The sequence below is a fragment of the Fusarium solani genome, assembly GCF_023522795.1.
Source record: "Fusarium solani strain SB1 chromosome Unknown bctg00000001, whole genome shotgun sequence".
NCBI lineage: Eukaryota > Fungi > Ascomycota > Sordariomycetes > Hypocreales > Nectriaceae > Fusarium > Fusarium solani.
The window spans coordinates 1,144,033-1,166,697 of record NW_027072156.1 but is presented as its reverse complement, the minus strand read 5'-3'; the positions used below and the strand labels follow the sequence as shown (position 1 = coordinate 1,166,697).

The following is a 22,665-nucleotide window of genomic DNA, read 5'->3' as shown; positions in this document are numbered from 1 at the left end:
CTACTCGAGAGAGCTTGCTGCGTCACTCAGCTACAAGTGCGCTAGTCCTAATCAGGAACAAAGAAAAGAAAGCCCCCCACCTTCACGACACGTCCAGGTTCAACGCGTAGAGTGTAACTTCCCTCCCCAGATTCTGGAAGGTCCCTCCTTCTTTGCTCATTCACCTCTGGGAAGTGGACAACTACTCCCCCATTAATAGTTAATCAAGGTCGCGCGTGCACACAAACGATATTTTTCCCATACGAAGTTCTTCAGCTAGCGATCAATCCAATTAATCAATCTCCCGGCGCCCTGGGAATCGCAAGGCCGTGCGCATCGCATCGCATCGCAACCATGGCACCCACCAAACGACCACGGCCCCTTGCCGAGCAGGATGAGGACGAGATCGTCGACGTCCGGCAGGCGCGCTCACATCTCCGACCAGAGGAAGCCGTAAGATTTCATCCCAAACTCCTAGTACATCCGTCTGACCAGGACTGCCGCACAGAGGAAGCGCGCACGAGTTTCCCTCGACAACCGACGAAGAACGGAACCAACGCCCCAGCTCGACGATGTATCGAGCTCCGAAAGCGACGAGGAAGAGACCCGAGGACTTCCAGACTCTCCACCACAGACTCAGTATGAACTCATGCGAGATGCCGGGTTCAGGCATCTGCAGCACACCGATTGGGATGATCAGCAGGCGACACAGAAACTGGCAAAGAGGGGCACCACACTCGGCAACAACATGGTATCCGAGAGCGGCATCGTCGAGAGCATCACTTGTTACAACTTCATGTGCCACGAGAGACTGCATGTCGAGCTTGGGCCACTTATCAACTTCATCGTCGGCGAGAACGGCAGCGGGAAGAGTGCCGTTCTCACTGCTCTGACGCTTTGCCTCGGTGGCAAGGCCAGTGATACCAATCGAGGAGGCAGCCTAAAGTCATTCGTGAAGGAGGGCCGTGAACAAGGTAGCCTGGTTGTGAAGATCAAGAATGCGGGATCGGACGCCTACCAACCCGACATCTATGGCGAGAGCATCATCGTCGAGCGTCACTTTTCGAAAGCCGGTAGTAGTGGATTCAAGATCAAGAGCGCTACTGGCCGAATCATCTCTACCAAGAAGCAAGAAGTGGAGGAGATCTCCGAATGGTATGCACTACAGATCGGCAACCCCTTGACGGTCTTATCCCAAGACAACGCACGGCAGTTCCTCAACGCAGCATCTCCAGCCCAAAAATACAAGTATTTCGTCTCCGGCGTCCAGCTGGAACAGCTGGATAACGACTACAAGATGTCACAGGATACCCTCGACAAGACTCTGATTCTCAGAGAGGATCTGACTTCCAAGATTGAGTATGTCAAGAAAGAGATGGAGGAGGCTGAGCGACTTGCCGAAACCGCCCGAAAGAACGAAAGCCTACGTGAGAAAGGACGGCACTACAGAAACCAGCTAGTCTGGTCCCAAGTTGTGGAGCAGGAGAGACTGCTTGAGCAGCGTGAAGCCGAGATCGTGAAACGAGATGAGCAAATCGAGGAGGCCAAGAAGTACTGTGAAGAGATGACTGCTGCCCTCGAAACGGTGGATGAGAAACTCGAGAGAGTCAAGCAGGCTAAGGAGGTGCTTGAGCGAGACCGAGACACCTTTGAAGGACGAATCGCCAGGGCTGAGGCTGCATTCCAACAAGTCTCGAAGGATGAGTCCGAGTTGCTTCGAGAGGAGCGCGATGCTCATCAACGCCTCAAAACGGTCAACGAAGACATCAAGGCCGTCAACCGAAAGATAGTGGAGGAGGAACGTCGTCTGGGCCAATCAACAGGGACTGCTCGTGCGCAGAAGGATGCCGAGCTTGCGGAGGAGACAAAGAAGGAGAAGCTTGTCAAGGAACACTTGGAGGAGGCTCACCAGAAAGTGCCTGACCTCCAAAACAAGCTCAACGAAATCGAAAACAGCTTGAAGAAGCTGGCACACACCAAGGATTTGAAGCGAAAAGAGATTGTTTCAGTTGAGCACCAGGTCAGGGAGCTCCAGACGACATCCAGTGGGCGGTATGGTGGTTACGATAGGGACATCACCAACCTCGTGAAAACGATTGCGAACGACAGTGGCTTCGAGCAGAAGCCTATTGGGCCTATTGGTGCCCACATCCGATTGTCCAAGCCTGAATGGTCTGGCATTCTCGAGAGAACTCTGGGAGATGGCCTCAATGCATTTGTTGTCAGGAGCAAACCCGACCAGACGAGACTCTCCGGTATCATGCGTCGACTCGGAATGAGGAAGCAGCCCCCAATCTGGATCGCGTATGGAGGCATGATTGACACAAGCAGTCAGGAGCCAGACCCCAGTTTGATACCATCCTGAGAGTGCTCCAGTTTGAGGACGACATCATCAGATCGCAACTCATCATCAACAACCAGATCGAAAAGATTATTCTTGTCCGAGAGCGCGTGGAGGCCGAAAGGGTTATGGTTGATAATACCCCCCCGCGTAACGTGGCTGCTTGTATCTGCTTCCACGACGGAAGAGGCAAGCGAGGATGGGGATTGAGAATGACGAACCGAAACGGCTCTATCGGCACAAGTCCAGTCCAACCAAGTAACGCGCGTCCCAGGATGCAGTCAGACTCGGCTCGACAGGTTGAAATGCAACAAGAGAATCTGAAGCAGCTGGGCTTGGAACTTGCCGAGATTAGTCGCGATGATCGCCAAACCCAACAGGCGGCTCAGCGATGTAAGACTGACCTCCAAACTCAACGGAGTGAGATCCGGAAGCTCGAGAACGATCTCCGCTACGCACAGGCTGCCATTGAACGCATCTCTATGGAACTCGACGCGTTTGAGGGTGTCGATGATCGACTGAACATCCTGCGTGCTGAGCTTGACAAGAAAACCACGGAAAAGGATGAAATCGGAAACCAGTATGGCACCATGAGACTGGCAAGAAGTGATCTGAACGCGAAGAAAGAGAAGGCTAGATTGAAGCTCGAAGAGGAGAAGAATGAACAAGACGACTTTCAGAGCCGGGTCAACAAAGCGCAAGAGAAGATTAACTCGGCTGAGGGCATGAGGCGTGTAGCCGTTGCCAACAAGAATGATGCCTTTGAGCGAGTCGACATTGCAAAGAACGAGCGACGGCGTGCCGAGGAGAGGCGAGACGCCAAGGCCGAAGAAGTTGCAGACTTTACTCGACAGGCTTCCGAGATAGCAGAGCGTGTGCACATCCCCGATGGCGAGACACATAACAGTATCGAGGTCAAGTATAAGAAGGTCCGCGAGCAGCTCAAGGAGCGCGAGAAGCGTCTTGGAGCGACAGACGCCGAGATCTACGAGCGTGCTGCGGAAGCTCGCACGCGATATGAAGATGTCATGAGGCAGACCCGGGACGTGGACGACACCATCTCATCCCTCAAGCGAGCCATCGAACACCGACTCCATCTCTGGCGCCAGTTCCAGCGCCAGATCAGTGCTCGCATTCGCATTCAGTTCAACTATCTCCTCAGCGAGCGAGGCTTCCGTGGCAAGATTGACCTGGATCACCGGGCCCGCAAGGTCCTTATCCAGGTTGAGCCCGACGAGACACGAAAGAGCTCTGCTGGAAGAAACACCAAGACTCTGTCCGGTGGTGAAAAGTCCTTCTCGTCCATCTGCATGCTTCTCTCAGTATGGGAGGCCATTGGTTCCCCGATTCGCTGCCTGGACGAGTTTGACGTCTTCATGGACAATGTGAATCGTGCCATTAGCACAAACATGCTGGTAAGTGGACATATGCAGGGAGAACGTACAACAAAGACTGGTAGCTAATGTGGTTGTTAACTAGGTGGACGCCGCTCGCCGCTCAGTCTCACGACAGTATATCCTCATTACGCCCAATGCCATTGAGGGCCGGGCTCGCTTGGACAAGGATGTCAAGATCATTCGGTATGCCATCCCTTTCTATAGACGAGACGTCTGCTAACAATACTCCTATAGACTTACAGATCCTCGCCAACGAACACTTGACGAGTATGCATAGAACATCTAACGAGTTGTGTTTTGGGAGTTAGGGGTCATTTCGAGGCGCTTAGAAGGGGCATTAAAAAGGACGGCTCAGGCAATGGGGTGTTTTATAGTGATACCAGACGCAGGCGGGATGGGTATTTCACGGATTGGACTTGATAGCATAGCGGGCTCTCGTCAAGACGTCAATGTTTGATGATGAATGCGGTTGTACATGGCTCATACACTATCATACAGGCGATTTTACGGTTTTCTCTCTTTTTACACAATGGATCCATATTGATCCTAGATGCGGACTCCCTTGCTCCTTAGCACGTTGACGCCCGCGTTGAATGTGAAGCCAGCCCACTGGCCAAAGGACCCGACGAGGCTACCGAGTGACTTGACCTCGCCTAGCCTTCGCTGGAGGAATTGCCTCGTCTCGATGAAGTCGGGGGATCGGTCGTTGGTCATGAACAGCTCGCTCGTGCTGTAGATCATGGAGAGGCTCGCGCGCTTCGAGTACCAGGAGGGGTCGACGGCCTTGTCGCCAGACAGGAACCAGATCTCGTCCGAGAGCTTGGCAAGCTCCTTGAGGGAGGCGGGGACGTAGCTTGGCTGAGCCATGATGGCCAGGGCCTGCGAGACAGTTGTAAGTATATGCTACGTATAATTGTATGGTGTATATTTCCAGATCGACCTACCTCTTGCCAACGATCCAAGACCTTCTTGTTACCCATGAGTCGCTCCCATGTCAAAGCTTCCACCTTTGTCGCAATTCCAGACTGGTCGTTCTCTGGGAAAAGCTCCTTGCTACGGGCTGCCAGAGCCTCGCGCTGTGTAGCAAGGTGATATCGGATCAGGCCGAAGGCACCGTCGGGGATGACACTGGCACTGATGTCGAGATAACCCGCGTCTCGAGCGCCGAGTCCAAGGGTCTTTTGGGAGAAGCCATGCTCAGGAATGTGTTTGTACGCAGCAGAGAGAATTGCCTTCTCAGCATCGCCAAAAGTACCGGGAGGCGGCGGGTGGTCGTATGAGTGGAAGGGTCGCTGGGCGAGGCGCTGCGGCAGTCTCGAGGCGCGCAGGACTGAGGCCCTGGGGACGATTCGAGCGGACGCTGACATGGTGGTTACGGCCAGAGTCGATTACGGACACGGATCAATGGCTCCGAGGGAGCAATGGCGGCGCGGCGAGGGATCGGACGAGGTTCGGCGAGGCTGTGGATCGTCCGTTTTGGAGATTCTGCGAGTTTGATGCTGCCATTGTCTTGATGCGGTTTTCTCCAATAGCAGCGGCGGAAGGCTCGGGGTGGGGCGAGGCCGAGGAGCTCGGGCCAGCCCCGGCTCTGCGGTGCTTCCATTCTCGGGGTCCGCATTTGCTTCCCGGACTCCGTAGGTACCTGACCAATGTACCACCCACTTCAAACCCGGCGGCCGATTCCAGGCACCGCATACAGTGCGCGTCTCGCTCCATCTTGCTTAGCTAGCACATGGTCTGTTGAGCGATGGATGAAAAGCCCCTCTGCTCAACATTTGCATGATCCAGGCCTGCTTGCTCCAGGAATCGCATGATGAGTCGAGGACCAGGAAACGTCGCGCTAACAGATAACTCCCCGAGGACTGCTGACGTTCTCTAACTCAACAAAGCCCGTGGCCCACGGATTGCGCTCTAAAATCGACGGCGCCCGCAGGCGTCATGGTGATGGCGGGGTCCATGTTGGTGTCGTGCTTACGGCCAAACTGTTGCGTTTCCATTCCCGCATTCCCAATGGTCGAGGAACCGTATGTACGGAGCCGGCTCTGGCCTGGTCTGGTCTGATATTCCTGTACGCGGAACACCATCGAGGCCCTCGTGTCCTCGGGCCGTGTCTTGCTGATATGCGGATGTGCATGTACCAGGGCCGTGGTCGATGAACCATGCCAGGTCCGCAACAGTCACGCCCACGGACCTGCGAAACTCTCTGACCTGCCCATCCTGCTCCTCCAGACGAAGGTCGCGGCATGACTATAAGTAGTTGCTCCACATCAACTGCTGCCAAAGGTCTGAGCGTCGTTAGACGCAGCGTTCAGGATCAGCCGGCAACCTTGATGATCGGACTTGATTGAAGCGGGAGATGCAAGAATCACTGTGCTATCACAACAGTTGACAGAAATACTGACACAGTCTCATTGCAAGAAACCTGATAAGCTGGGCTAGTGTTTATATCGTCTAGTCCTGGTGCGTAGTTAATATCCGCAATTCTCAAGGTCTGGTGCCATTTGTTAGTGGGATTTCGCGGTGCCAAGACCCAAGATCGAGAACCTTGATTGTCAAACGATATCTCGAGTCCGGGCATTGATCCGTTGTCCGGCCCAGTACGGAGCAGGCTTGGAACCAGCGATTGTCCCCCCCAGCAAGACCAGTTTCTGGCGTGCTAGTTGCAGTACGTGGTACCTGGCAATTCCGGTGCGCTCTGTTCCGGTAATGGAGGTCACATCGACGTGCATACGTACTGTGAGGTGCCCCGGCGTAGCCAGCAGAATTTGCCTTGCAAGGAGCAGCCTGTCTTGAAACCTGTCAATCCTCTTCCCCTCAACCTGCAGTGGCTTGAGCGTAGTCTATCTGCCCCTCAATATCAAATCTTGTACAGGAACATGTTGACAGGTTCTCATCCGCCATGCCATGTTTCCTACCTGCACCCCGTCCATACCTGGCTTAGAGCCTGTGATGAGACATGGGAACCTGTTCCGTGATCCGTTAAAGAGGGGTTAGACATGACCAAGCGGCGGGCCATTGGTTGGCTTCTTCCGCAATGTCGAGCGATGGCTGTCGTGTAACGGCGAGCTTTTTGTAACGGAATCAAGGTGAAGGGAACATAGGCCAATCATGCTTCTTGAATGGGAGCCCTTTCAGCTCTGCAGGCCGTGTCCGATTCGAGGCAAACGCAGACACAGTTTTGAAAGTGCCCGGTGGACTGTCCGGCCAGGCTCTTCCCTGGCCATGGTCTCTTCTCCCCTGCAGTGTTCCAGTGCGGGCTTGATGCCAGTGATACCGAGGAAGCATGGGACATGGGACACACGGGGGTGAGTGCCTGGCAGGGATCCACTAGGTCAGCTGCCACCGCGGTAAAGTCGGGTCGGGGAGATGGATGGCAGAGGCTGAGTGCCAAAGAGACGATCTTTACTTGGTAATGTCGTCTGCAACGCGCCCGGTAAACGCATGGCTGGATTGACAATGCCATGCGAGCAGCTGGGCGATCCAAAAAGTGCCGTCTTGTGTGTGTGCGCGCGTGTGTGTGTACACGGACCTGCCATGGGATGCAGAGGGTGGGCTGCAAAGGAAGCATGCCAATGTACGAGGTGCGGGATGTGGATTCGAGCTGCAGATCCGGAGAGAATCAGAGTCGTCCAAGTTGAGGCGCCTTGACTCTTTGTTCCTGGCGCTTGTCAAAGCTGATCCGTGTTGGGTTGTCACCGTTGCAGGATAGGAGCCGCTGCCACCGAGTTAATCGCCATCTAATAGCCATCTAAGGCAAAAGCTTGCCGGATGATGAAACTCAGATGCAGTGTCAACCACAGATACTGAACTCGATGAGTTCAATGGCTTTGACTCTGGTACGTAGCACAAACATGTGTGTGAACCCTGAGCAGATGCGGACAAGGGGGTTTGCCTGCACTAATATCTGCCCGCTTTGAGCGCCTTGCAGTCATGGTCCACCGGGAAAGCCAAGGACCATTCCCTGGCTGGCGCAGCTGGTGTTGACGGTGTCCCGCGATCCAAGAGACAACCAACTGCCGTGTTCGTTCGGACGACATGGACTTGTATTGCCTGAGAAAGATGCTGAAGTAGATGAATGGGTGCCAGTGAGAGAACATGTTCATGTCAAAGGATATGTCCCGAGAAGGAAAAAGTGACCTTCCTTGGCTGGGGGAAGTGAGCTGGTTACCCGTCCAGCTTATTGTGTAAGCGGCGTGAGAGGACTGCTTAGTCGCCAGCCTCACCTCATCATGAAAGCGGGCTTGCCTGGAATCATCACGGCTGGTCCATGTCATTTGAGGTCGAGCCCGAGCGAAGAATTGTGCAGAGTGATATTCAATGGATGAATGATGGGGATGGGATACGAAAGCAGGGCTGTTGGATGAGACTCAAGAAGGAAGCCAGCAGCCCTAGTGCAAGGCAAGTAACCAGGGTATGTGCCTTCCTTGCTCTCGAGTGGAAGTCACGGTTCGATGGGACTCAGCCTGAGGCCTAAACTTTATTGTAACGGGACTGTCAACCTTGATTTGGATACCAGAGTGAGATCTGTCAGTAAGAGCATATGGCAATGGTGTTTCTACGTTGATGCCCGCAGTCTCACGATCCAATGCCGGCCGTGGTGGTACATCCGAGATACATGGGTACCTCCTGCTCTATGATATGAGTGTCTGAGTGCTAATAATGTCCGGTTATCATGCTCATGCCCGGTAAGCTCACAGTGGATCCCATCGCGTCCTTCCCCTGGCTCCATCCCTGCGCCGCCTTCCCATTCGCCGCCTGGTTTCTTCCCATCTCATCAACGCGTTCTTTTCTTTACGACCGCAGAGCCTGGGAAGTCAGCACCAAGCACACGGCCACCAGAGCCACGTTCGCCATCCCTCCACCGTCCTCGCCGTCCGTCTTACCGTTCCTCTCCCATCCTATCCCATCCATTGCTCGCTCCAGCTGTCTGGATCTCGCCGACCCCAAAAAGACACTGTACCAACGCCCCAGAGGTTGCGGGAGCCGACAAAAAAACCAACCCCATACCATCCATCCCCAGCGAGCGACCCGCGTGTTGCACGCCCAGCCCAGGTTTTTCAGCCAGCCAGCCTGGTCCCAAGCAAGCCCACGCGTGTGCCGTGAATCACTTGGTGCTGCAGGTTGCTGCTTGCGTTTTATGCGACTGCTGCTGCTGCCATCCTTTGGTTGACCGTGGACCCGTGGCTTGTTTTTGGTCTCGCCCGAGTTTTCTGCTGCCCCCATAGCTACCTAACCTGCCCGTCCGTCCCTCGCTGTCCTTACCACGACGTGGACACTGTCGACCCTCCGTCTCCGCTTACCTCCGCCGCAACCTACCTCTCTCAGAACCGGTCGCGCCCGTCGTTCGTCACCCGAACTCGCACCCGTCACTCACCCATAACGCGACAAGGAGACCACCCACCCCCAACCAAGTAGGAGGTTTCTGTCCTGTACGTCCGGACATACACACACGCACGCACGCACGCAATAGAACACACAGTCACAATGGGTATGTTCGTTGGCTTTTTCTTGATCCCCCCTCTGCGCCTGCCTTGTCTACCTTCCCATCCATCCTGGCCCGCGACGCTGCTGCCACAAACGCGCGTCTGTCTGCGCCTGTCTAGCAACGTGTGTCGTCGTCGACGGCTTGATGCGCATCTGCACTTCTCCTCGGCCACGGCCTCTCGAGGCTGGGCGGCTTGAGCCTGCTGCGGTCGCCTTGCCTCAGCCTATCTCCCGAGCCTGAATTGAGCCCAATTCACCCCATGCCTGAGCTTCCTCACTCCCAAGCCTGAACACGACAGAGCTTGCGCCTGACTTCGGGCCTGGCTGGTTGCTGCTGTGCTGTGTCTGTCTTGCTGCTTGCTGTATCTGCGCCTGCACCCGCACTCCTCGGAGTGTCTTCATCAATCAATGTGATACCACCTCTTGCTTGATGCAGCCTCGGAGCGTCCCCATTCCACTCCGACAAGCTCTTCGTGCCGCCTCTTCTTTTTCGCGTCGCCTTTCCTCATCCACTGCATTATCAAACCCCCCTTACGTGCATCACTCCGCCAAGGTCCACACCATGCTGCCACCACCCCTCCACTACAGCCCGAGTGCTCTGCCTTCTTCGACCAAGCTACCCTCACTCCCTGTTATTTCAACCACTCTCTCCTCTTCCTCGCCCTTTTCGCCGTTTGCGCGTCTTTCACAGAGGTTCTATCCTTTCCTCGGTTTCTTCAATTCTAACGCTCACCTTTCAACAGCTGACACAGGAGATACCTACCGGCCCGTGAGTAAACCTACTATTCCTTAAGCTTCCCTTCCGCTACCTTATCTTCCCGCTTTGCACCTGTCTCTTGCCGCTGGAGCTGCGCGCAAACGCTGTCTTCCCGTTGCCGAGCAAGTGCGGTCCCCCGCGCGATTGCACCACGGCCTCTCGCTGCTTCTGGTCTGGGGCTGCCTGGGCTGGGCTCCCCGCTTCGCACGGGAACCCAGATCGCTGCTCTCGATATCTGAGGCAAGCTCTCGGTCGGCTCCGCTCATCCGAGATCGGCCTTCGCGCGACGCGCTTCTCTTTCTTGTGCTGTCATTATTGCGTGCGCAAATCATCTCGTCTGCAAGAGTCCTGCTGCCGCTGTTGCTCTTTCCCCCGCGTTCGCAGACGGTGATTCACAGACGTTTTGCGCGCGCAGCCTTGTTTTACCCGAGACAGCCATACCCCTCTTCTTTCAATGCTCCAACACGGCCAACCTGCCTCAACGCAATCCAGCTTTGGCATGGAATCGCCTCATTTTGTCCCTGCTCCTACTGACACTCATCAGCGCGAGAGGTCACGATCTCCTCGCAGACGTTCCAGAAGCCCCGAACGGACACACCGACGCCGGTCCTACTCCCCCCGCAGCCGATCAGCCAGCCGGGACGATTATCGACGAAACCGTGATCGCTCGCCCATGACTAGCACAGGCGCCCCAGGCGGAGGACCAAGTGCAGGATACAGTGGACAGGCTCCCCATCGATCATACGAGGAACGAGCCGCAGCTCGAGAACAAATGATGAACAACATTCGCGAATCCTCCCAGCAGGACCGCCGAGTCTACGTCGGCAACCTTTCGTACGATGTCAAGTGGCACCATCTGAAGGACTTCATGAGACAGGGTGAGGCTTTCAATGCCGCGGATCGCCGGTGGAAAACGTGGGACTGACGAGATGGTCATCTAGCTGGAGAGGTGCTCTTTGCCGACGTGCTATTGCTTCCAAACGGAATGTCGAAGGTGGGCTTCATCGCGTAGTCTTTTTTTTCTTTTTGGTTGGCTTTCCTTTGTGGTTTTCTCCCTCTTAGCCTTTATGGATGGTTGGGTTGACGGGTTGGGACGCTGTCCTGGGTTGATTGTAGGGATGCGGGTAAGTCTCATCGTTCTCCGGCAGCTCCGGACTGTGCTAACAATTGGCAGAATTGTGGAATATGCTACACGGGAGCAAGCCCAACAGGCTGTTGCCCAACTGAGCAACCAGAACCTCATGGGTCGCCTAGTCTACGTGCGTGAAGTAAGTGTCGACATTCTCAACGCGAAGATGATTTGAAGCTGACGATGAGACTCAAGGACCGTGAGGCTGAGCCTCGGTTTATCGGAGCAACTGGCGGCAACCGCGGCGGCTTCGGCGGTGGCATGCCTGGCGGCGGCGGCGGCGGATTCAACCCCGGATACGGCGGCGGTGCGCCTGGCGGCGGTGGTCGTCAGATCTACGTGGCCAACGTTTGTTCCTCCCCAATTCTAGCGCGGCTCGTGAATGATTGTTGACTCCATATAGCTTCCCTTCAATGTAGGCTGGCAAGATCTCAAGGACCTCTTCCGACAAGCTGGTATGTGCCCCGTTGCTTCCATATTTGAGTCCATTACGTGCTGGGCTCGTAGTCTAACCTTTGTCTAGCCCGAAATGGTGCCGTGATTCGCGCCGACGTCCACATTGGACCTGACGGCCGTCCCAAGGGATCCGGCATTGTTGTTTTCGAGAGCCCCGACGATGCTCGCAACGCCATTCAGCAATTCAACGGCTACGACTGGCAGGGCCGAGTCCTTGAGGTTCGCGAGGACCGATATGCCGGCAGCGGTCCTGGCATGGGCTTCGGCGGCCGCGGCGGCTATGGCGGAATGCGAGGTGGATTTGGCGGAGGCTTTGGTGGTCGTGGAGGATTTGGCGGGGGCCGTGGAGGCTTCGGCGGCGGCTTCGGCGGCCGAGGTGGATTCGGTGGCGGCGCAGGCGGTCCCGGCTTTGAGCCCCCTGCCAGCTCCGTCCCTCCTAACCCCTTCACTGACTTCGCTACTACTGGTACTGAACGCAGTGAGACCATCTATGTCCGCAACGTAAGGCTACCATTCGATCATCACCTGGTTTGGTCACCTCGCTAACTTGGCATAGCTACCCTGGTCGACTAGCAACGACGATTTGGTTGAGCTCTTCACCACCATCGGCAAGGTGGAGCAGGCCGAGATCCAGTATGAGCCCAGTGGCCGTTCCCGCGGCACTGGTGTTGTCCGCTTCGACACTGCCGAGACAGCCGAGACAGCCATCGCCAAGTTCCAGGGCTACCAGTATGGTGGCCGTCCCCTGAACCTCAGCTTCGTCAAGTACCTAAACCAGGGCGGTAACGATGTCATGGACACGGACCCGCATGGAGGCTTGACCCAGGATCAGATCATGTAAGAGGGCGGTGGTGCATGTCCACCGGAACTGGGCGTCGGGCGGCTATGGCGCTCCCAAGCGATGACGGTTGAACATTTCTTTTCCGGCAGAGGTGACAATCGTCTCCCTTTGCTTCGTTGCTTCTCTACTGGAATCGTTCTTTCTTTTGGTCCCATTTCTTTTTCACGCTGGCAACAAAAGTTGGAGGTTCTCGACGCCAGGGTCTTTGCGTACGGATACGCGGTCGAACTCTACCTCAAGGATGGATCGACGCTTTTAATATGTTGAGGGACAACTGGCGAGGAGGTTTGAGGGATTCACTCACTAAACAGCACGACCGATTTGACCCCTCCTCGAAACGTTGACGACGGCGCCAGCGGCATCCAGGAAGCAGGGGTTGTTCTGTTCGTTGAGTGAATCGAAGGGGCGACACCTTGGGGCGGAGCCCTCACAGATGGTCCTACCCTACCTAGAATGTAACTCGAGTAACTATCTGATGGTATTCAAGAATGATGGCAGGTGGTTTTGGTGAAAGGGGAGAGCGTAGGATATGTGCGGACGTGCGTAGCATCTCGGGGCGCATGGCAGTTTGTCGGGCCGGGTGAGCGATTCTAGTGAAGGTTGTGCATGTCCATCATGGCTGGACGATGATTGCCGGCGTTGAGGAGTAATCTGGCCTTGTCTTTGTGCACTATAAGTAACGAGGACGAGGATGGCGACTGGTGAAGGTCATGGCCTCGGCGTTGATAGTAATGACGACGGTGAACATTTTCATCTTTTGAATGAGAGGTTGATGCTCCACGCAGCGTGTCATGAAGTGCTTTGGGGTCATGTGCAAAAAGGTAGATGCATTCAGTATGACACAACCAGTTCATTTCATGAGGCGCTGTCTGTGGGCTTGCACAAGTGCGCCTTTCTGCACCTGGTGACCTTGTGGAGGGTGATGATTTCTGGTCGAATAGGAGGATGATGCTATAGAAGCTTACTTGTTCTCAAAACCAAACTCAATTCCGCCGAATGGCTGTCAAGCATATGCCAGTGAAAGTTGATATCTTGATGACATCCATGGCTGTTGGAACTGCATTGGAGATGAGAGGTGGTCACTCGTCGGGCATCAACGAGCAGAACATCTGGGAGCCATGAGAACTCCCATCATTAGACAGGACGTTTTGGGAAACGGGGTATCGAGATCGACAAGTGAATCAGCCAAGATAGGCGGGAAGGAACATAATCATTGAGGTCAACAGCTCAGAAGAGGCCGAAGAGGTTCGGAGCAGTGATCAAGCTCAACGGCCAAGTATGAACGCTTGGTAAGCGGTAATGAGTGTTTGTTTCGCACGGCAACTCTGCCTGGCATATCTACCATAGTACCAAGCCGGATGCAAGAGTTGCCGTCCCCCTCACGGCCGTCGATCGACATCTGCCAAGAACTTTGGCTTGCCCGATTTCATTCCTCCACTTGGACGACCAGACAGACTTGCCGACTAATAAGGTAATGCCACACGTCCTTGTTTGACAAGCGGGCCACGCGGCACCAGGGAAAACATCCAATGGCAAACTGCCGTGGCCTCGATCAAGACCCAATTAAGCTTCGAAATAAGCTTGTCTTAAGGTGGCTGTCCCGCATCGGGACCTCGCACATCCGCAGCGTCCCCCTACCGACGCCAAGACAGAGATCGACTTGCAATGTTTTAGGGCTTTCCTCTACCTCGTACCCAAGAGCCAGTATTGCGGAAGTATGCGCCGCCGTGCAAGGGCGTTGGCTGGGCTGACGGAGGTGGTTGATGCCAAGGATAGCCTTGTCTTGTCCTACGTCGGGAGCCGTGTCCTTTCGTAGCATCAACATTCTTCTTCTTCTTCCGTGGCAGCCTTGAGGAGAAAGAAGCAGGATCCTCGGGACATGGAGGCTGGCGGTGGCTGTGAGCATCTGCTAGCTCCAATACCAAGGCGCTTGTGAAAGTCAGGGAGGTGCCCGTGATGGTGTTTTTGGTGAGTGTCTCTTGTGCAAAGGGGCGGTATAGCAATACTGTTTCCGACGATAGAACGAATGCCTGCGTGAGAGAGATGATGGTAGCGCGGCTTGCGCAGGTGGATTATCGGTCTTGGCGTTGCTCGCAGTTCGGAATCTCTTCCTCTGGCTATGTATGGTTGGAGATGTGGATTGAAGGCTTGCTTTTGGGGTTCAGCATAGTCCTGGACTAAGATTGCGATGACGTTTGTTGAACGGTTGCTTTGATGCCGTTCGTATACTTCAGAGGTGTTGTCAGTAGCTATATAAGAGGTGTGAACTGGCTTCGATTGCTCTTTCATCTTCATCAAGCATCAGCTCTCAGACCAAGATCACTACAATAACACATCCTCCTACCCATCCTCCTACTCAAGCCAATCACTCCTCCGAGACAAGATGAAGTTCTCCTTGTTCACCGTCGCCCTAGCCACTCTGGCAACCGCCTCGCCCATGCCAGAGAATGAGCAGCACGAGAAGCGAATCCTCGGCCTCTTCAAGCCCAAGCCCGCTATCCCATTCACCTTTACCTCGACTTGGGAGGTCAAGGCCACCCCGGGAGAGGTCGTCGACAGCGAGAACAAGTTCACCGGCGGCTTGGCCAACAGCTGGGGTCTCTTCAAGTTCGGCATCAACTCGCAGGAGGACATCATCTGCTACAACATCACCCTCTATGGATTCCGTGGAGAGTACCAGTCTCCTGCCAACACTGCCACCCACATCCACGAGGCCGCCAGGGGCAAGTCAGGCCCTCCTCGGTAAGTCTACACGACACCCTTCACAGAACTGGGAGAAACTAACATGGTGTGCGTTCTAGCATCGCCTTCCCTAACCCCGTCGGCGACGGCAGCTGCCGCACCTCGATCGGCTGCCTCCAGGGCCCGTTCCGCACGGGAGTCATCCAGAACGGCAAAGACACTGGCGAGGGATTCACGCTCAAGCAGATCGAGAAGAACCCTGCCCTGTTCTTTGCCGACACGCACTCCAGCCTTGCTGTTCCTGGAGCTTTCCGAGGACAGCTCAACACTGGCCGCCGCTCCTAGAGCTCTGCTCCCTGGCACACACTTGTAATTTCTAATGAGGGAATGGGGTCACAGACGTCTTGTTTTGTTGTGCTGCCGTAGCCTTTACCTGTTACATTATCTTAATCCATTTCAACGTTACGCATACAACCTCTTCCAATGTGATCCATCAATGTAGCCGGGAACAAATGTTGAGATAGTAACTAAATGTTGGTATGATGTTTGTTCTTTGTCAGGGTTCCCAGCTTGGTCATTTGAAGCGAAGGGAGAAGATTAGGGGTTGGCCTCTTGCAGTGGGAAAGGCGAGTGATCTTGGCAAAACATCTACTGGCAAAGTGACCGACTGCACTCTTAATGTGACTGCTCCGTGATGCATCCCTGGGAAAGCCCTCTGTGCGTCAATGGTGCTTCTATGCCCCTGGAGGGCTGCTCTGGCCTTCCAGTGAGGTTAATGCACTCATGCATTGCAGAGGACTGCATATGAAGTAATTTGGTGGTTGAGGGGGTATCGCACATGATTTCATTAGTCCATGGCATATCGTTTAACCCTTCTTCTCTTGATCCCATAATTTCTCTTTCAAAAAGCCTCAAGTTTAAGCAGCAGCCTTCTTCTTCTTTGCCTTTGCCTTCTTCTTGCTCCGGTCCCTGGGCTTCAAGGCTGTCATGCCCGCCTTGCACACGTCCGCGTACCGCACGTAAAATGCCTCCAGGTCCTCGGGATTCACGACAGTCGTGAGCTTGATCTTCTTGGCGCGCTCCTTCTTCCCCTTGGCGTTGGTTGCCCGGATGATGAGAGGGAGAGGCTTGCCGGGGTGCAGGTCTGGTGAGGGCTCCTCTTCTGAGGGAGCGGGGATGTCCTGACCGTAGGTCACTGGCTAAGGTTCAGCAGGCATATCTGAAGCTCGTCTTTGAAAGTCACTTACGGCGTTTCTGGCTCAGGACGACGGTGCCATGATCACTGCCCTTGCGGTGGTCAAAAAGCTCAGCCAACTTGGCGAAGAACTGTCATGTGTCGTCAGAATCAATTCCTCCTTGGAGCACTGCGCAGCTGGCCTGAGCGAGTCTGCGGCCATGGGAAATAATCTCATACCTCGTCATGGCTAATACGAGGTTCGGCCATGGTAAAGAGAAGTGAGCCGTGGCCAACAAATGATAGTGAAGAGTGAATGTTGAACGACGTTGATGAGTTTCGGCCTTGTGCCCCACCATGCACTCACCACGCACCTGAGGTTGTGTGGTGCCCTGTGTCAAACAGAAGTAATATGGAAAATATGCACCGCAGTCGCCACCAAACATGGTATCCAAGACCCACTGATTCCCTCTTCTCGGTACTACTTCGGCAAAGGCCGAATGCTTCTCATAGATGTCTTTCTCACACGATGCGATTGTGTTATTGAAGCTTGAATCAGTTCTAGCTAACTTACTGCTGTGTTATTGCTGTTCTCCTTCTCTGAAGAGCCTCATCATGGGGCCTTTTGATGAAGCACCTCTTGAGGCAAGAAGGACTCATAAACTTAACCATGCGGGTCAAGACAAAACGAGAATCGAGAATCTTTGTACATCAAATAATATTCTTATTATAGAGTATCTTATAATGTTTTATGTAAAATGTCTGATCATATAACACTGGATATTTAACAAGAGGTCGACGTGCTGCGCTATTCTGGTGTCTCTTCTACAGCCCTTGAACCAGCTACCAAACATTGGTGTTGAAGTTGGTCCTGCGTCGCGCGCCCCACCTCATGCATTGAGTGGGGGGCCGCCCTCCTCTGAGCTCCGTAGATGCTTGTCAACTTTATTTTTTTCTACAGAGAAAAAGTTGCGCCTCTCTCTGCATCATGACTACTTTCTCCATGCTCCCACCTCCCTTCTCTCAGCATCATCATAAAAATTTCCTTTAGCCTCCTTCGTATTGACTCATAATCATCACCGCACTTTCTCCGTCCTCCTCTCATTCTTCCCTTAGCATCATCATAACAACGTACCTTCCTCGCCCTAATCGTCGTCTTCACCACCTCGCCGTCGGCAGAACACACCATGGAGCGCCTTTCAAAGTCCGCCCGTGAGCGGCTCGCCCAAGATGACGCAGAGATCAAGATGTATGAGCGAAAACTGGGCATCAAGGGGCGCAAATCCTCTCGCAAGGATGACGACGGTCTTGGGGAGTTGCTGGGCGAAGACATGGACATGGACCAGAGTGACGAAGACTCAAAACGAAAGAGGGATGAGTACGACACGTGGCTAGCTTCAAAGAGAAGGAAGTCAACACATCAGGGTAAGCTGGAGTTACAGACTGCAAAGACGCAGACGCTGACTGGGAGCAGCCTCGGCGGATGACGATCTCGACCTGATGGATGAGGACGATGAGGATGACGAGGACGACGAAGACGATGAGGGCGACGAGGACGATGAGGACGAAGATGGCGCAGATTTCGACAACGATTCCTTCGGGGGCTTCAGTGATGATGAAGACGATGAAGACGACGAAGACGAAGACGAAGACGAAGAACACGATGAGACCCCAGCTCAACCACGCCAACGCGAAAACCCCTACGTCGCACCGACGACTGGGGTCACAGTTGCGAAATACGTCCCCCTTCACTTCGCAGGGCTGCAGGTTCTGAAGAAGAGAACAGAAATCGACTACGAAAACAGGTTCAAGGTTTGATCAACCGACTGACAGACGACAACATCCTCTCCATCGTGCAGTCTGTCGAGGATCTATACCAAAAGAATGCCCGCGGTGACGTGACCGACATCATCACCGACGTTGTCATGGCGCAAATCTGTAATCCACAGAGCTTGACAGACCAGTTCTTGGTCACCACGGGTGGTTTCTTGGCTGCTGTTTATCGGATCATTGGATCGAGCTTTGGCGGACATCTGATACGTCGGATGGTGGTTGACTTTAACGCCCATTACGAACAGGCCAGCAAGGACGTCAGCCCCGAGTCACCGATCCAGAAGGAACCTTCGAATATTCTATCCCTCCTCGCCCAGCTGTACTTTTTTGAGGTGGTCAGTTGCAAAATAATGTTCGACTACATGGAGAGGCTTTTGGGGGACCTCACAGAAATCAACGTCGAGTTGCTTCTGCGCATTTGTCGTATGGCGGGCCAACTTCTGAGGCGAGATGATCCGCAAGCGCTTAAGCACGTCTCTACCGTCCTCAACCAGTCTATATCCAAGTCGGGCTACGACAACGTATCGGTTCGCACAAAGATCATGGCTGACACTATCACCGATCTGAACAAGCACAAAAAGAAGGCACGAGGTTTGGACTCCTCTGTCGTGTCGGAACGCGTGCAGCGTGTAAAGAAACGGTTGGGTGAGCTCAAGTCTCAATCGCGAAGACTTGATGGTCTTGCGCCCATGGGTATGGGCCTCGTGGATATCGAGGGTGCAGATACAAGGGGCGAATGGTGGCTGGTTGGAGCCAGCGTTCCTGAAACCCTCTTCGATAAGAGTCGGAAGGGATCTGCTGCGGCGGCAGTAGATGCCGACTATGAATCGAGTGATTCTGAGGACATGGATATTGTCCTTCCAGACTTTCCCAAAAAGGCTCGGGAGCAGGGTCTCAGGGGCAACGCGCAAATTGCCATCTTCACAGCTCTTATGACGGCATCCAACTATGAGCATGGCTACAAACAGTTCGTCAACCTCCGACTTAAGAAGAACGATCAACTAGAGATTGCCAAGGTACTGGTGCAATGCGTCGGTAGCGAGATGGAGTACAACCCTTACTATGCGCTTGTGGGAAGGCAAGCATGTTCAAGCAACAGCCGAATTAGATTCGCGATCCAGGACCGTCTTTGGAAGATATTCAGAAACCTCGGCGAATCCCTTTTCGGAGAGGGCGCAGAAGAAGACGAGACGGCGGATGGCGAACGGATGAAGGACGAGAGACGCCTTGGCAACATTGCGAATTTCTACGCGTCCCTCGTTGATGATGGAGTGTTGAGCATTGCTATCCTCAAACCCGTGGAGCTGCCCGAGGCGAACCACTGGACCTCAGTGTTTGTGCAATTATTCATGATTGCGCTCCTCAAGACATGTCGAAGTCGAGGCAACAGCGCCAAGGAGGATGCCAAGGTGGAGAAGATCTTTGGCGGTGCCCGAGAGCTGCCGGGCTTAGCAGCCGGAATCCATTGGATGCTACGGAAGAAGGTCCGGAAGACGAAGTTGGCCAGCGCCAAGGAGTTGAAGAAGCTGGAGGGCGTTCGGGAGAAGGCACAGGCTATTGTGCAAGCTGTAACAGTAGAGGGATGATTTCTCGAACAACCAAGACCGTTGTCTAGACATCAACGGATAGATATGATACCATTGCCTCGACATCGGACTGGCTGTCCAATTGCGATAAGGATGTTTCGCTACTCGGCAGAGCCCCCGGTATCAAGCGGCTCCATCCTCCGTAAACCGTCTATCGACGACGGCGGTGACGTCGATATCCCGAGGGCAATCAACCTCCGAAACCGGGTAGTAACGGGATACGCCGGGTTGTCGGTGATCGGAGGTTGTCCTCCCATTGACGGCGGGCCAGTCGTTGGGGGGGCAATTGAGACGTTTTGGGGGGGCGTTTCGGGGTTCGTTGGGACGAAATGCCCGAAATCCCAGGCATTGATTAGCCGACTTGATAGCTCCAGAGTTTGAAGGCGCACGGGACGTGCTGAGACGCTACAATCAGCAACAGACGGTCTCTCGGCCGGAGATACATGTCCAGGGGGCGGTGTTTTTTTTTTACAGAGCACGCGCAGCAGGTGAAGGGTGCTGTAAGTGGCCCCCTCACCGAGAAGCCAGCCAGTAAAGTGTACGTACCTGGCCACCCTCTCGGCTGGTCTGGGAAAAAAATTACCTGATGGGCGGGCTTCCCTTTGCCGAAGCTCCCTGTGTCTGTCCAGTGCCTGTGCGCCCGGCCGCCAAACTTGGACAGCGGGCGAGCTTTGTTGCGGCAACGATCCTCTCCCTCAACCTCAACTTCGCCCTCGCCTCTTGTCGACTTTTTCCTCCTCCTCCTCCACAACCTATCCCCATTGCCTCTCCACACAACCTCCTCCAAGATGCTTTCCAGTCGCTTAATATCACGAGCCGTTGCTCGTCCTGCCTTCCAAAAGTCTACGTGAGTTTGCAGCGTCTTCTGGTGTCCTTGTAGAAGCTCCTAAAAACTGGCTTCTGTTGGGTCACCGACGAGGGAAAAAATGGCTCGTTGACTAACACTCGCTCTTCTTGCCTGACAGTCTCCCCGCCGTCGTCTCCTCGTCCTCCCTGTCGCGATGGAGCCGTGGATATGCCTCTGCATCTGGTGTGTTACCTCCGAGCTCGTCGGAGCTGGACCCGAACAGCTGTCGCTAACTGGAATTTCGCAGAGGAGAAGGATCTCGTCATCATCGGTGGCGGCGTGGCCGGCTACGTCGCTGCTATCAAGGCTGGCCAGGAGGGCATGAAGGTCGGTCGATTATCCTAGACCCGAGCTCCCAGCTCGGTACTCGGGCGAATGGGCAAGCGAACGGAACGGAATGGGCTGACAAGATCTCTCCCCCGGTGTAGGTGACATGCATTGAGAAGCGCGGCACCCTTGGCGGTACCTGCTTGAACGTCGGCTGCATCCCCTCAAAATCGCTCCTCAACAACTCGCACCTCTACCACCAGATCCTCCACGACACCAAGAACCGCGGTATCGAGGTCGGCGATGTCAAGCTCAACCTGGCCAACTTCATGAAGGCCAAGGAGACTTCCGTCTCCGGCCTGACCAAGGGTATCGAGTTCCTCTTCAAGAAGAACGGCGTCGAGTACATCAAGGGCACCGGCTCTTTCGTCAACGAGAACGAGATCAAGGTCGACCTCAACGAGGGCGGCGAGACCAGCGTTCGCGGCAAGAACATCCTCATCGCCACCGGTTCCGAGGCCACCCCCTTCCCGGTCTTGAGATTGACGAGAAGCGCGTCATCACCAGCACCGGTGCCATCGCCCTCGAGGAGATCCCCAAGACCATGACCGTCATTGGTGGTGGTATCATTGGTCTTGAGATGGCCTCCGTCTGGTCGCGACTCGGCACCAAGGTCACCATTGTCGAGTTCCTCGGCCAGATCGGTGGTCCCGGCATGGACACTGAGATCGCCAAGGCTGCCCAGAAGCTTCTCAAGAAGCAGGGTATGGAGTTCAAGCTCAACACCAAGGTCGTCAGCGGTGACAAGTCTGGTGAGCTGGTGAAGCTCGAGGTCGATGCTGCCAAGGGTGGCAAGCCTGAGACCGTATGTATTGAAGATGCCCCTGGCAATGAGTCTGATACTAACAAAGCTGTAGATCGAGTCTGATGTCGTCCTCGTCGCCATCGGCCGACGACCTTACGTTGGTGGCCTCGGCCTCGAGAACATTGGCCTCGATACCGATGAGCGCGGCCGTGTCATCATCGACTCCGAGTACCGAACCAAGATCCCCCACATCCGATGTGTCGGTGATGTCACCTTCGGCCCCATGCTTGCTCACAAGGCCGAGGAGGAGGCTGTTGCCGTCGTCGAGTACATCAAGAAGGGTTACGGCCACGTCAACTACGGCGCCATCCCCTCGGTCATGTACACCCACCCCGAGGTCGCCTGGGTTGGCCAGAGCGAGCAGGACCTTAAGAGCCAGAACATCCCCTACCGAGTCGGCACCTTCCCCTTCTCCGCCAACTCCCGAGCCAAGACCAACCTCGACACTGACGGCCTGGTCAAGATGCTTGCCGACCCCGAGACTGACCGTCTCCTCGGTGTTCACATCATCGGCCCCAACGCCGGTGAGATGATTGCTGAGGGTACCCTGGCTCTGGAGTACGGCGCGTCCACTGAGGACATTGCCCGAACCTGCCACGCTCACCCCACGCTCGCCGAGGCTTTCAAGGAGGCCGCGATGAACACTCACTCCCAGGCTATCCACTTCTAAGCTCTGGCATGATGGATAGGGGTTGGTCGTATAGGTAGCTGACTGCCAATGGCAGCGTCAGCAGGTCTCCTTCGCGTCCCTTGCGGCGGGAGACGGACACTCTTGAAATGCATAGACAGCATAGGGCGTCTGTAGTCGCCGATAGCATGAACAAAAAATAACAAAGGGCCAAAGAGGCGGGATTGCGTGAGCGGGATAGAGCCGAGGCGTCTCGGACTCTGGATTGTGTAAACTAGTAATATTTTCGCTTTATCCAAGCATGATGAATGGAAACCACGAGACAGAACCAGTGGGCTGTGCTTAGAGAACTTGACCCTCCGGTGATACAACTGAATGTTGGAAACTGCTTATGCCGTG

At 54.7% G+C, this 22,665-nt stretch overlaps 7 protein-coding genes across 7 annotated transcripts; 5 read left to right on the top strand and 2 right to left on the bottom strand.

The window, feature by feature from the left end:
• Positions 1-333: 333 nt before the first annotated feature.
• Positions 334-3,994, top strand: MRS44_002467 (uncharacterized protein; the record flags this gene model as incomplete). The annotated part of the gene is made up of 5 exons (XM_065622840.1): positions 334-432; positions 488-2,283; positions 2,322-3,735; positions 3,800-3,900; positions 3,952-3,994. The coding sequence occupies 5 exons, from the start codon at positions 334-336 to the stop codon at positions 3,992-3,994; spliced, it is 3,453 nt and encodes a 1,150-aa protein (XP_065478912.1).
• Positions 3,995-4,263: 269 nt separating this feature from the next.
• MRS44_002466 (uncharacterized protein) lies at positions 4,264-5,084 on the bottom strand (the record flags this gene model as incomplete). Its single annotated transcript, XM_046268050.2, has 2 exons — positions 4,264-4,596; positions 4,662-5,084. The coding sequence occupies 2 exons, from the start codon at positions 5,082-5,084 to the stop codon at positions 4,264-4,266; spliced, it is 756 nt and encodes a 251-aa protein (XP_046136569.1).
• Positions 5,085-10,412: 5,328 nt separating this feature from the next.
• MRS44_002465 (uncharacterized protein) lies at positions 10,413-12,384 on the top strand (the record flags this gene model as incomplete). The annotated part of the gene is made up of 6 exons (XM_065622839.1): positions 10,413-10,873; positions 11,133-11,226; positions 11,283-11,435; positions 11,491-11,542; positions 11,611-12,044; positions 12,100-12,384. 6 exons carry the CDS (start codon positions 10,413-10,415, stop codon positions 12,382-12,384), a joined length of 1,479 nt encoding a protein of 492 aa, XP_065478911.1.
• Positions 12,385-14,767: 2,383 nt separating this feature from the next.
• MRS44_002464 (uncharacterized protein) lies at positions 14,768-15,411 on the top strand (the record flags this gene model as incomplete). Its single annotated transcript, XM_046279336.2, has 2 exons — positions 14,768-15,126; positions 15,186-15,411. 2 exons carry the CDS (start codon positions 14,768-14,770, stop codon positions 15,409-15,411), a joined length of 585 nt encoding a protein of 194 aa, XP_046136567.1.
• Positions 15,412-15,983: 572 nt separating this feature from the next.
• MRS44_002463 (uncharacterized protein) lies at positions 15,984-16,510 on the bottom strand (the record flags this gene model as incomplete). Its single annotated transcript, XM_046275148.2, has 3 exons — positions 15,984-16,261; positions 16,314-16,392; positions 16,481-16,510. The coding sequence occupies 3 exons, from the start codon at positions 16,508-16,510 to the stop codon at positions 15,984-15,986; spliced, it is 387 nt and encodes a 128-aa protein (XP_046136566.1).
• Positions 16,511-17,427: 917 nt separating this feature from the next.
• On the top strand, positions 17,428-19,659 carry MRS44_002462 (uncharacterized protein; the record flags this gene model as incomplete). The annotated part of the gene is made up of 3 exons (XM_065622838.1): positions 17,428-17,665; positions 17,715-18,052; positions 18,100-19,659. The coding sequence occupies 3 exons, from the start codon at positions 17,428-17,430 to the stop codon at positions 19,657-19,659; spliced, it is 2,136 nt and encodes a 711-aa protein (XP_065478910.1).
• A 788-nt stretch (positions 19,660-20,447) lies between these two features.
• On the top strand, positions 20,448-22,308 carry MRS44_002461 (uncharacterized protein; the record flags this gene model as incomplete). The annotated part of the gene is made up of 6 exons (XM_065622837.1): positions 20,448-20,506; positions 20,625-20,689; positions 20,754-20,833; positions 20,935-21,252; positions 21,315-21,638; positions 21,691-22,308. The coding sequence occupies 6 exons, from the start codon at positions 20,448-20,450 to the stop codon at positions 22,306-22,308; spliced, it is 1,464 nt and encodes a 487-aa protein (XP_065478909.1).
• Between the last annotated feature and the right edge of the window lie 357 nt (positions 22,309-22,665).